The sequence below is a fragment of the Trifolium pratense genome, linkage group LG5 (assembly GCF_020283565.1).
Source record: "Trifolium pratense cultivar HEN17-A07 linkage group LG5, ARS_RC_1.1, whole genome shotgun sequence".
Lineage (NCBI taxonomy): Eukaryota > Viridiplantae > Streptophyta > Magnoliopsida > Fabales > Fabaceae > Trifolium > Trifolium pratense.
The window spans coordinates 21,031,637-21,045,775 of NC_060063.1; the positions used below are offsets into that span (position 1 = coordinate 21,031,637).

General features: G+C 37.4%; 1 protein-coding gene across 1 annotated transcript; it reads left to right on the forward strand.

Annotated features, from left to right (window-relative positions):
- Window positions 1–387: 387 nt before the first annotated feature.
- Window positions 388–2,799, forward strand: LOC123883974 (protein TIFY 10A-like). Its single transcript, XM_045932939.1, has 5 exons — window positions 388–660; window positions 1,265–1,394; window positions 1,929–2,221; window positions 2,313–2,370; window positions 2,508–2,799. Exons 1-5 carry the CDS (start codon window positions 492–494, stop codon window positions 2,590–2,592), a joined length of 735 nt encoding a protein of 244 aa, XP_045788895.1. The 5' UTR covers window positions 388–491; the 3' UTR covers window positions 2,593–2,799.
- Window positions 2,800–14,139: the final 11,340 nt, after the last annotated feature.

The window sequence follows — 14,139 nt, forward strand, 5'->3', positions numbered from 1 at the left end:
TACCAAAACTCATTTCCTTGATAATTGATAAATTAATAAAAAAATTGCCAAAAACAACAAAACAAAAAAAACAATAATTAATTAAGTATTAATTTAGAGAGAGTGTGTGAATGAAAGAGTTTGGACAAAACACAAAAAACAGAGGAGACAGCGGCACAAAAAAAGCAAAAATAAAAAAACATAAAATAATCCAAAGAAAAAGAAAAGAAGCATCCCTTGTAGACCAAACTTTAAATAAAAAATCACACACATATTCCTCGTGCTTCAATTTCCCACCCAAAAAAAAAAAAAATGATAAAGACATTATTTTATTCTCAATTAAAAAACTTTATAATAATAATTATTTTAATTAAATTTTCTTTATATAAAGACAACATAACATTTACCATCCTTCAAGACAAACATCATCATCTCATCATCACACACACTTCCATTGTTACAAACTCTCTCTTCTTCAAACAACGCGTTTTCTCTCTTGAAATTAATTAACTATGTCTAGCTCATCGGAATTCTCAGAGGTTTCCGGCAACAAACCGGCGAGGTCACCGGAAAAGTTGACAACTTTCTCTCAAACTTGTAATTTGTTGAGTCAATATATTAAGGAAAAGGGTTGCTTCAAAGATCTTTCTCTTGGTATGACATGCAACACCGACCCAACTGGTACGGAACCTTAATCTCTCCGAAATTTTCTTTTTTGTTTTTTTTTTTTTTTAAGGTTTTGAAATTTTTTATGCTGCAAAATTATTATCTGTTGGGTTCTTCTTTCCTAGAAATATAAGTTTTACTTTAGGAAAGGGGTTATAATTTTTTGTTTTTATTAAGTGATTTTTTGAATTATATAGATTTGGTACCTTAATGACTACTTATTATTCCTTTCCTCTTGGTTAGTTTTCAATAAAATTTTAATAATTATCATTTATTATTTTTTTTTTATGAGAATTTTTCTATATGATTGAACTATATGTAAATTATCATTTATTTGGTTTTAAATTTCTTCAATTGCATGTAGTTTATATGTTGAGAATTTTTAAATTCATAGATCTAATTAATTCATGGATAATTCATTCATGTCTTAATCCAATTAATGGATAATTCGTTCATGTCTTAAATTGTAGATAGGTTATTATTGCTAAATTTGATAAGATTGTTTTAATCCTTTTATAGTGTATATAGGCTTCTTTTATGGTATGAATATTTTTATTTTTTTTGGTAATTTTGTTTGCTTTTTCCTCATTGGTTTTACTAAATTTGAATATTTTTGCAGGGTCTTCTGAGACATCTTCTCAATCTGCAACAACCATGAATTTGTTTCCTACCATGGAAAACAACTTGACACCAAAGAATCTTACAACTATGGATTTGCTCACTCCACAAGCTGCTTTGAACAATTCCAAGTGAGTTTTGTTGTTACTTTAGTTTGTTCTGATTTCAATTAAGTTTCATTTCATATTAAGTTAGGTTTTGAAAACAAAAATTAATTAATGAGTATTGACAAACGACAAGAGGGCGAGTGTGTGCATAACCGTATGATTGTCGCCTTATTGTCATAGGTTCAATTCTGGGAAACACATGCATGATTGTCGTCATGGGAAATCTTGTTTTGATCCTCTCAGAAAAGAGGATTCAAATCCTCTTCCATGCTGAGAGGATCTGATCCTAGATCCTCTACAGTATGGTGTTATATATTTAAGGATTGTTAGATTTAGAGAGATAATTTTCTCTTCTAAAATTTAACAGTTCGTACTGCTACAACACCATACTGCAGTTATAGAGGATCAATTTCCTCTGATCGTGGGGGGTAAGGTTGCGTATATCTACCCTCCTCAGACCCTAATAGATGATGCACGCCTTGTCCATTAATCCTCCACTTGATGATAATTAAAAAAAATTGTTAGACTAATATATGATTTTGTTTTAATGATTTGCAGTGCTATTAAGGGGCCTAAAGCTGCACAATTGACAATGTTTTATAATGGTCAAGTGATTGTAATCGACGATTTTCCTGCTGATAAAGCCCATGAACTTATGGCTTTTGCTAACAAAGGAATTTCTCAAAGTCAGAACAATTCTGTGTACACATACACACAAAGCCAGCCTTCATTTCCTCCTAATTTGGTCCGAGCTTCGGTTGATTCAACCGCTCCAGTTACTACTATGAACATCATCCCTAATACTTCCACCGGTACTGGCCCTCAAGTACTTTCCAGACCTAATGTTTGCGGTAATTTCCTAAAACCATTAACACTATAAATTTGCGATGACACAAAAATAACGAATCATGTTTTCTGATCATGAATTTCCTTTATGTGCAGATCTTCCAATTATGAGAAAAGCTTCGCTTCATCGGTTTCTTGAGAAGAGAAAGGATAGGTAGGAAATCTTAATTAAATAAAAATTTTAAGAGTCTGTTTGGTTTGTTTTTATTATTAACTTGTTGATTAAGTTTTTGTTATGAGATAATAATAATAATAATAATAATAATTTGTTTCCTTGTTATGTATTTACAGAGTTGCTGCCAAAGCACCATATCAAGTTAATAAACCAGCTGAATCCATGTCATGGCTTGTGGGTGCCAAATCAACTCAAATCTGATTATTACAGCTATAATTAATTTTAATGTAATTTTGAGAATTTTTGGTTTAGACAAAAAACAAATACTATTTAGTCAGATTTATTTTTGCCAGAACTTTTTTTGATAAAGTTTCGGGTTATTTTTTCGTTGACTAGATAGCATAATTATCACTATTATTCTTGTTAAATAGTCATGGTTAAAATATATATGTTATGAGATTCTTTTAAGTCTTTCATTTGTGATATTAACTTTGGCTAATATTATAGATCTTTAACTATTTTTAGTTGGTGTTTTTCTAGTAATGATTCTTTGTATTAATTGGTTCTTGTACCATTTATCTTCATCTATTTGATGCAATGTTATAAACTTAGTTTCATATTTAATTTGGGCTGCGGCTACTGTGCACGGGTGGGTGGGTGGGTGGGTGGCGCACCGGGCAAAGTTTGTTGCGCACCTCCAGGGCTCCACGACTGACTATTGTATTCATTCACTCACTCACATACTTCATTCATACAAAATACCAATTAAAAAGACATTTGAGATTTCTCCCCATTGAAGCTTTTTGACATCTTAGACTTTTCTTCTAATCAAAGTAAAGAAATTTCAGAAACTTAGTAAAGTGATCCCTAACAAAACAAGATGCATGTATTTAAAAGTGAAATTGAAACCCATTGGTGGTTGATTAGAACAACAATGTGAGAAAGAAATACAAAAACTTCTAGAACTTTGTAAAAGGTTGAAGAATGTAGAGATTCAGGCGTTACTTGAGGATTGAATGGTGAAACTGTGAAAGGGAGAGAGGTGAGAGGATTGTTGGGTCATGGGCAGTGTAGTGCGCATGACCCTACGAGCTTCTCAAGGCCAAACGAGCTTCAAACCTCTTCGGTTCGTTTTTGGACGATTTTGTAGTCAGGTTTGTTTTTTTTTTTTTTTGTAGTGGGTGCGTAAAAAAAAACAAGTTGGGCTAATTTGAGGCAGAAATGGGTTGGGCCTTCTATAAACCGGGTTGGGTTATAGTTTAACCTAGAAAGAAACGCGTGTTTTTTCAAATCGCATGTACTGTTTTCATTTTAAACAATAAAAACACAGTTCATCTCTGAAGACGTAATGAAAGCTTCTGATGAAATCTCTATATGGGGCCGTTGCCATCGTGAACCATGTCGGCGGTTCATGTACGATTTGTCCTCACTCCTCTCTCACCTCTATGCACAGTGATCTCCTTCACTTTCAAACCTTCTGAACCCACCTTTTCTTCACTGATTTTAGTTGTGAATGATAAGTCTTTCTTTTGTGAATGATGCTTAGGCCTTTAGTTGTGGATGGTGAATAGGTCTTTAGTTATTTTATGAACTTAGTACTTGGTTGTTACGAACTTATGAACATTTGGAATGATATCTATGAAATATTAATTAATTAAGTTTATATGTATATATGTGAAGTCACAATATTACCCTTTAATAAGATCTTATGAATTGAGCTGCGACCCTCAAGCTTACGATCCTCCACCAGCCTACCTATCCTAGATAGGAGCTCGAACCTGGTTACATTGGTCATGAGGGAAGTTTGGAAGATAATTCACATTGGGTTAAGAGGAACTATACAAGTGAGTTGAACACCACATCGTTACTTAAAACATTAGGTTTATGGGTCATCTCACTTGTAAAATATTCAACCTTCAATTGAGACATTGAGCTTAAATGTGTAATGGTCTCCCCCTAATACGAATCGTTCAAGAGAACCCGAGTTAGATTCCTAGTGTGAACAATTCTTGGTCAGACTTTACTTACCTCGCAGCCGAACTCTGGATTATTGGGGGCCCTTCCATTTAGTATATTCTCCATTCTAGATCTCTTCTCCTTCTCTCACTGCATCTCATTCTTCTCTTCAATTTCTCTGAGTCATGCTGAAATTTGAGTTATTTTCTAAGCTTCGAAATACCTCTGCGAAATTGAATTTTGTTTGGTCACAATGGTTAGTTGGTTTGATTCTCTTGTTGCTGTAAATTTTATTTCAATTTTGTGGCTGTAAACCCAAGTGAAACAAAGCACAATTCCATCATAACAACCGCAAGGGATTTTCGTATATGTGGAGAAGGGAAGATGTACTTTTATTTTTATTTAATTTAAATTTTAAAAAAATTCTAACTTTTTAAGTTTAATCTCAAGTATTAAATTTTATTTCGACACGTGTCCGTGTCACACATCCGTGCAATTAATTTGCTAAATGGATGATACACTAAATGGAAGGAACAATCTCACACTTGCTACACAACAATCTCGCTCAACGGGACATGCCAGTTGACTACCTATGTCACATAATTTTGATACAAAGAGCTGGTCAAATCTTTATAGAAGGGAAAAAATGGAAACGCAGGGGGTAGAATAGAAACATAGCGGGTGGAAAGAGAAAATTTCGATGTATAAAATGGTCTCGTAAATTACTAAGTGGGCCTAATTAAGCCCATACAACTTGTTTATGTTAAATTTATATTCAATGCTCAATTTTTTTAATTTTTTTTTATGATTTTCTTTTTTGCGACCAATCATTTCTTGGGAAATTGAAGTTGAAAACTTTCTACAAACATAAACCACTTCTATGCAAAATGTAAGGCCATTTTTGAGCAAAATATGGTTAGGAAAATCAACTTGATACAAAATCAGTTTGCAAAATATCTAAGTTCATTCATTTTCCACATTTTAGTCACAGAAAAAAAAAAGTTCATTCATTCATATTTGGCCTGATTAATTAATTAATTAAATATTTTTCTCAGTAAGCAATTTTATGTTAGCTTATTAACTTATGAATTCCGCATACTTTGGGATCAAGGCCAGTCGCCAGAGAACCTTGGTTTCATTTCTTTGCTCATTCCCTTTATAACACGCTTAATTTACCCCATTATTTTTATTTTCGAAAAAGTTAATTTCATTTATTTAATAAGGATGTCATACTTACTCCAATTAACTAATTCTTCAAATGATTAAAATATCATGTAGCGGAAAATACAAAAATAATATAAGTTTCAAAGTCCGAATTGTAAATACTGAATCAAATAACATAGTCCAATTGTTATAAAAATTTAGCAGTGTAATTAAATAAAGTTTCTCCCCAACAACATCCTAACAGAGCGACTCCAAATAAATAGCAAAGCAACAGCTATCCGAACACATCAGCTATGATTCATCTCCTACCTGAAAATCTACGGTTGCACACCGTAGGGCCAAGCCAGAAGGCGGAATGTAAAGGTGAGCGACAATACATCAAGAAAGTAACTGAATTAAAACAACGTAATAACTAGCAACATCATAAATAACATCAAGACCACCTAAGCAGATGGCCGCGCACATTCATCAGTCAACCACAATCATCAATTAACAATTAAATAAAGAGAAATAAACAACATCATTTAAATGATCAATGTAATTAAAATGCATGCAATGCGCCTAGACTCGCTGTAACGACCCATTTTTCGTATTCGTATATTTTATTCAATGTTATTTTATTTATTAATTGGCTTTTATTATTTTAGTGAGCGGCGAATAATTATTTAGCCGAACGTAAGTTATTAGGCGCGAGAACCTTGTTTTGGGCTTAAAGGGGCGTGAGAGGCATGGGCCTAAGCCATTTGGGCTTGGTTCATGACTTGAGAAGTAGTATAAGTATCAAGTCAAACATATGAATAGTTTCATAAATTCATTTCTTTGAGTTTGAGTGAGTAGAAGCAAGATAGAGCAAGAGCTAGGGTTTTGGCTAAGAGAAAGCTTGAGCAAGAGAAGGCTTGGATCATCATCTTTGCTTAAGGTAAGAGATTAGAATTCATGATTCTTGAGTGACAAGGAGGGGGGAGATTGTCTATGTCTCCGTTCCCGAACTCTCCCACTCAATTTCTTTTAGACTTTGATTAAGCTTTTGTATGTGAGTATGATGTTCTTCATCATCACTTTGTATGTGTTAATCACTAGCTTGATTCCATGATGAATATGTATGTGTTTGGATCATTTTTGGAAAGTTTATGAAAGTTACTTAAAACCCAAGAAATTGCCATGATTTTGATTGTTAGAGGTATTTGGATGTTTGGAAGGGATGATTAATGTTCCTTGATACCATATATGTTTGAAATGGCTGTTTATATGAATTTATAACATGTTTGGATGAATTTTTGAGTTGATTTGAGGTTAAACCGCCTTAGATAACTCAAGAACAGATATTCTGTTCTGGTGTAGTTCGCTAAGCGACCAGGAGTTCGCTGTAGCGAACAGGTTCGCTGAAGCTCGCCGAAGCTCGCTATGAGCAGGTGATTCTCTGGTGAGGTTCGCCAAGTCTCGCTAAGGCTTCGCTTAGCGAAGGCTTCTGTGACAGCAATTCTTGTTGATGGTTGTAAGTGTGATTAGGCACTTGTAACATGGTTTAAGAGTATCCTTGCATGATTGTTGATACATGTTGATACTGTTAATGCTTATTGTTAATCGTTATATGAATGATAAACGTGTATGCAATAAGTTGTAGCTTAAAGTGAGCAATGTTATGTTTTGGCATTAATTTGCAATGTTAAGTGAATGTGTTAGGATTGTGTTCCCGCATTCATAAAAGTGTAGCTTCGAGCTAGAGAATATCATATGGTTGATATGTGTATGCATACATGCATTCATGATTGTATGTGAACATTGGAAACTTGGGTTCCAATAACGAAAATGGATTATGTGTCCATAATGAAGCCGAGGATCGGATTAGATGAATCCATGAGTCCAGAGTTGCTATCCAACAGGATATAAAACTGTTTTGGCTTATCCAAGGGAGATAAGATGGTTCGGTAAGTTCCGACATATCCAGCATGATATAAAACTGTTCTTGGTCCACCGTTGGTGAGACATCTTGGTACCACATGCATTTAGTTATGTCTAGGGATGGCATGACAGTGAATTAATTGGCATTAGATACCTTAGGGTAAATGCGCATATATTTGATAAATGGTAAGTGACATTATCTGGTTGCATTGTGTTGAACCTTATTAATTGATAATTGTTTAGTGTGATGTTTTGGCGTGAGTTGGAATATGTTTGATGTAGTTCGAAAGTGCAAGACCTTTCTTATGCTCGTATGATATGCGATTATGTTTTCTAACTCTCTGCTTTGTGTTATTTGCTGGACCTTTGGGGGTTCAGATATTCAGGCTGAGGATTGTGCCGACGTTTAGACTGCTGTTCTAGCGTGGTGTTGACGTACCTTTTGGTGAGGAGACTTAGCATAGATTACTCCTCTTAGTACTAGCTTTTGACTAGAGTTTGTAAATAGTAAATGCTCTGGTAATGTAACATCGAGTCGGGGATTTCGCTTGGCTTTCATCGTATATCGGTGTTACCTTTTTGATATGCTAGTTCTTGTATAAGTGACATCCTTAGGGATGAATATGGCTTATGTATATATATATGTATATATATGCATGCTTGGTTTGATTGGAATCCGCTGTTGTTTTTCATGTTAAATTTCATGATGCTCTGTGTGTATGCTTGTGTTTTAATTACCGCGTGGCACTCTGCCTTTACACTTGTTGAAAAGTTTTTAAAATTACGCTTTTAAGGGTAGTATGGGTTAGGGTGTTACAATAGTGGTATCAGAGCAGGTCGGTTCGTGTGAACCAATTAGGACTTTTCTTTTCCCCGTATGAGCATGTGTAGGGAACACTGTTAGTACTTTCTAACGTCTAGTTGTGATTCGTTCAGGAATCATGGCTGCTGCGAGAACGAATGCTCAGATTGCGGAGGCTTTGGCCGCACTCACCAACATAGTGGTTAGAGATCATCAACCTGGAAGAGAGGTAGAGATGAGGTTGGAACGGTTCATGAAGCAGAAACCGCCAACATTTACCGGAGGTTACAACCCGGATGGAGCTCACAAGTGGCTGGAGGAACTTGAGATAATTTTTGAAGCAATGGATTGTTCCGAGGAAGGGAAGACAACCCTTGGGACATATGTGTTGCGTGAGGAAGCGAACGTGTGGTGGAAGAACGCCAAGTTGAGGCTAGGACCCGGTGGTATGGCTATACCATGGGCAATGTTTAAGAGAGAATTTTTGGTTAAGTATTTTCCTGTTGATGTGAAGAATAAGAAAGTGGTGGAATTCATGGAACTGAAACAGGGAAATATGACGGTAGCTGACTATGCCGTCAAGTTTGAGACTTTGTGTGCGTTTAGTCCGCATTACAACACTATGGAAGCGGAGAGCGACAAGTGCGTGAAGTTTGAAAGTGGTCTACGTCCAGACATCAAGCATATGATTGGATTTTCGCAGATAAGGGATTTTGCGACCCTTGTGAACAAGAGTAGAATTTGTGATGAAGATGGTAGGGCTAAGGTGAACTACTATAAAGCTGTGAACAACCGAAAAGGGAAAGGACAAGAGCGCGGGAAACCTTATGACAACCGCGGTAAGGGGAATACAAGTGGAAGTAGGAAACCGAATAATGGAAGTTGTTATAACTGTGGAGAACGGGGTCATGTGTCTTATGATTGCCCGAGGAAAGGGGATAGGTGTAAGAATTGTGGAAAGCTGGGCCACAAGACCGAGGTTTGTAGAGGAAAAGTGGTGTGTTTCAATTGTGGAGATGAAGGCCACAAGAGTCTGACTTGTAAGAAGCCCAAGAAAGTGATGGGCAAGGTGTTTGCTTTGAGTGGAGAGGATGCTAGCCTTGAGGACAATCTCATTAGAGGTACGTGTTTCATCTATGACACTCCTTTAATTGCGATTATAGATACGGGAGCGACGCATTCTTTTATTTCTTTGGATTGTGTGAAGCGTCTTAGTATTCCTTTAACGGATATGATGGGTAGGATGGAAATAGAAACTCCTGCTAATGGTTCAGTGACTACCCGACAAGTATGTCGTAACTGCCCCGTAACCATTTTTGGTAGGCATTTTGGTATGGATTTAGTGTGTATTCCACTTAGTGGTATGGATGTGATTTTTGGTATGAATTGGTTAATCTTCAACCGGATTCATATCAACTGTCGTGAGAAGTCCGTTGTTTTTCCGAAGCCGGAGGAGAACTTGCATTTGATAAGCGGGAAGGAAGTATCGGAAGCGTTGAAAGAACATGCCGAGATGTTCATGATGTTTGCATCATTGAAACTCGAAGGAGGAGTTAAGATAGAAGAGTTACCGATCGTTTGTGAATTCCCAGATGTGTTTCCGGATGATATATCTGACGTGCCTCCAAAGCGAGAGGTAGAGTTTTCTATCGACCTAGTACCTGGAACTAGTCCGATATCGATGGCGCCGTATCGAATGTCAGCATCTGAGTTGAATGAGTTGAAGAAGCAACTTGAAGAGCTGCTTGAGAAGAGGTTTGTTCGACCGAGTGTTTCGCCATGGGGAGCGCCAGTATTGCTTGTGAAGAAGAAAGATGGAAGCATGAGATTATGTATAGACTATCGTCAGTTGAACAAAGTGACGATCAAGAATAAATATCCACTTCCGAGGATAGATGACTTGATGGATCAACTAGTTGGAGCTTGCGTGTTTAGTAAGATCGATTTGAGATCTGGATACCATCAGATTAGAGTGAAGACGGAAGACATACCTAAGACTGCATTTAGGACGAGGTATGGGCACTACGAGTATTCAGTTATGCCGTTCGGTGTGACCAATGCACCTGGAGTTTTCATGGAGTATATGAACCGAATTTTCCATTCATTTTTGGATAGATTCGTGGTGGTGTTCATTGACGACATTTTGATTTACTCAAAATCCGAGGAAGAACACGAAGAGCACTTGAGGATTGTTTTGCAAGTCTTGAAGGAGAAGAAGTTGTATGCCAAGTTGTCAAAGTGTGAATTTTGGATGAAAGAGGTGAGTTTCCTGGGGCATATAATTTCGAGTGGAGGAATCGCGGTAGATCCTGCGAAGGTTGACGCTGTGTCACAGTGGGGAACGCCGGAATCTGTTTCAGAGATTAGAAGTTTCCTTGGTTTGGCCGGTTATTATAGAAGATTCATCGAAGGTTTTTCGAAGTTGGCTTTACCGTTAACCAAGTTGACGAGGAAAGATCAAGCGTTTGTTTGGGATGGTATTTGTGAGAAGAGTTTCCAAGAGCTCAAGAGAAGATTGACTACTGCACCCGTGTTGATTTTACCTGATGCCAAAGAGTCGTTCGTCGTGTATTGCGATGCTTCGAAGTTAGGACTTGGTGGAGTGCTTATGCAAGGAGGTAACGTGGTAGCATATGCTTCAAGGCAACTGAAGGTTCACGAGAGGAACTATCCAACGCATGATTTGGAGTTAGCCGCAGTGGTGTTTGCTTTGAAAGTGTGGAGACACTACTTGTATGGATCGAGGTTTGAAGTGTTTAGTGATCACAAGAGTCTGAAGTACTTATTCGACCAGAAGGAGTTGAATATGAGGCAACGTAGATGGCTCGAATTTTTAAAGGACTACGATTTTGAATTGAGTTATCACCCCGGAAAAGCCAATGTAGTGGCCGATGCATTAAGTAGGAAAACTTTGCATATGTCATCATTGATGGTGAGAGAGTTAGAGTTGATTGAAGAATTCCGAGACTTGAGTCTTGTGTGCGAGGTTACTTCTACAAGTGTGAAGCTTGGAATGTTAAGATTGACGAATCCTTTTCTAGAAGATATTAAAGAACGTCAGAAATCGGATAAGAAATTGATGGAGAAGATGGTACTCATCAATGAAGGCAAAGAGACCAATATCAAGATTGACGAAAGTGGAGTCATGAGATTTCACGGAAGAATTTGTGTACCGGATGTACCCGAATTGAAGAGAATGATCATGGAAGAAGGTCACAGAAGTGGTTTGAGTATTCATCCTGGAGTAACCAAGATGTATCAGGATTTGAGGAAGTTATTTTGGTGGCCGGGAATGAAGAGGCAAATTTCTGAATTTGTTTATTCCTGTTTAACTTGTCAGAAATCGAAGATCGAACATCAGAAGCCGTTTGGTTTGTTGCAACCAATGTTTATACCCGAATGGAAATGGGATAGCATTGCAATGGATTTTGTGGGAGGTTTACCAAAGACCAAGAAAGGTCACGAGGTGATTTGGGTAGTGGTAGATCGTCTGACGAAGTGTGCTCACTTCATTGCTATCAGGAAAGGTACTTTGGTGCCTAAGTTGGCCGAGATTTATGTGGAGCAGATTGTGAAGCTACATGGTATTCCAACAAGTATTATTTCGGATAGAGATCCGAGATTTACTTCTAGATTTTGGGAAAGCTTGCAAGAAGCTTTAGGAACGAAGTTGAGGTTGAGTTCAGCGTATCATCCTCAGACAGATGGTCAGTCGGAGAGGACGATACAATCCTTAGAGGATTTGTTGAGAGCTTGTGTTTTGGAGCAAAACGCGAATTGGGATTCTTGTTTGCCGTTGGTAGAGTTTACATACAACAACAGTTACCATTCTAGTATCGGAATGGCACCGTTTGAGGCTTTGTATGGGAGAAGGTGTAGGACACCTCTGTGTTGGTATGAAACTGGAGAAGGTGCAATTCTTGGACCAGAGATTGTACAAGAAACAACAGAGAAGATTCGGATGATTCGTGAGAAGATGAAAGCGTCTCAGAGTCGACAGAAGAGTTATCATGATAAGAGGAGGAAGGACATTGAATTCCAAGAAGGGGATCATGTATTCCTACGAGTTAAATCGACTACCGGAGTAGGACGTGCATTGAAGTCGCGGAAGTTGACATCGAGGTTTATTGGACCATTTGAGATTTTGAAGAGAGTTGGGAAAGTTGCGTATAGGATTGCATTACCGCCATCATTGGCGAATTTGCACGATGTTTTCCATGTATCACAGTTGCGCAAGTATGTGTCTGATCCGACACACGTGATTGAATCGGACGATGTTCAAGTGAGGGATGACTTGACCATCGAGACTGTGCCTTTGAGAATCGAAGGAAGAGAAGTGAAGAGGTTGAGAAACAAAGAGATTGCATCCGTGAAAGTCGTGTGGGGAGGACCGGCTGGTGAGAATGCGACGTGGGAGTTGGAAAGCAAGATGAGAGATTCTTATCCCGATCTGTTTCTAGGTAATTTCGAGGGCGAAATTCTTTTAAGGGGGGTAGGATTGTAACGACCCATTTTTCGTATTCGTATATTTTATTCAATGTTATTTTATTTATTAATTGGCTTTTATTATTTTAGTGAGCGGCGAATAATTATTTAGCCGAACGTAAGTTATTAGGCGCGAGAACCTTGTTTTGGGCTTAAAGGGGCGTGAGAGGCATGGGCCTAAGCCATTTGGGCTTGGTTCATGACTTGAGAAGTAGTATAAGTATCAAGTCAAACATATGAATAGTTTCATAAATTCATTTCTTTGAGTTTGAGTGAGTAGAAGCAAGATAGAGCAAGAGCTAGGGTTTTGGCTAAGAGAAAGCTTGAGCAAGAGAAGGCTTGGATCATCATCTTTGCTTAAGGTAAGAGATTAGAATTCATGATTCTTGAGTGACAAGGAGGGGGGAGATTGTCTATGTCTCCGTTCCCGAACTCTCCCACTCAATTTCTTTTAGACTTTGATTAAGCTTTTGTATGTGAGTATGATGTTCTTCATCATCACTTTGTATGTGTTAATCACTAGCTTGATTCCATGATGAATATGTATGTGTTTGGATCATTTTTGGAAAGTTTATGAAAGTTACTTAAAACCCAAGAAATTGCCATGATTTTGATTGTTAGAGGTATTTGGATGTTTGGAAGGGATGATTAATGTTCCTTGATACCATATATGTTTGAAATGGCTGTTTATATGAATTTATAACATGTTTAGATGAATTTTTGAGTTGATTTGAGGTTAAACCGCCTTAGATAACTCAAGAACAGATATTCTGTTCTGGTGTAGTTCGCTAAGCGACCAGGAGTTCGCTGTAGCGAACAGGTTCGCTGAAGCTCGCCGAAGCTCGCTATGAGCAGGTGATTCTCTGGTGAGGTTCGCCAAGTCTCGCTAAGGCTTCGCTTAGCGAAGGCCTCTGTGACAGCAATTCTTGTTGATGGTTGTAAGTGTGATTAGGCACTTGTAACATGGTTTAAGAGTATCCTTGCATGATTGTTGATACATGTTGATACTGTTAATGCTTATTGTTAATCGTTATATGAATGATAAACGTGTATGCAATAAGTTGTAGCTTAAAGTGAGCAATGTTATGTTTTGGCATTAATTTGCAATGTTAAGTGAATGTGTTAGGATTGTGTTCCCGCATTCATAAAAGTGTAGCTTCGAGCTAGAGAATATCATATGGTTGATATGTGTATGCATACATGCATTCATGATTGTATGTGAACATTGGAAACTTGGGTTCCAATAACGAAAATGGATTATGTGTCCATAATGAAGCCGAGGATCGGATTAGATGAATCCATGAGTCCAGAGTTGCTATCCAACAGGATATAAAACTGTTTTGGCTTATCCAAGGGAGATAAGATGGTTCGGTAAGTTCCGACATATCCAGCATGATATAAAACTGTTCTTGGTCCACCGTTGGTGAGACATCTTGGTACCACATGCATTTAGTTATGTCTAGGGATGGCATGACAGTGAATTAATTGGCATTAGATAC

Bases quoted from the DNA above. Each gene is read 5' to 3' on its own strand.
- LOC123883974 (XM_045932939.1), top strand. From the start codon at position 492: ATGTCTAGCTCATCGGAATTCTCAGAGGTTTCCGGCAACAAACCGGCG. The intron at 2,222-2,312 runs GTAATTTCCTAA...CTTTATGTGCAG, and splicing joins TTCCAGACCTAATGTTTGCG to ATCTTCCAATTATGAGAAAA. The intron at 2,371-2,507 runs GTAGGAAATCTT...ATGTATTTACAG, and splicing joins CTTGAGAAGAGAAAGGATAG to AGTTGCTGCCAAAGCACCAT.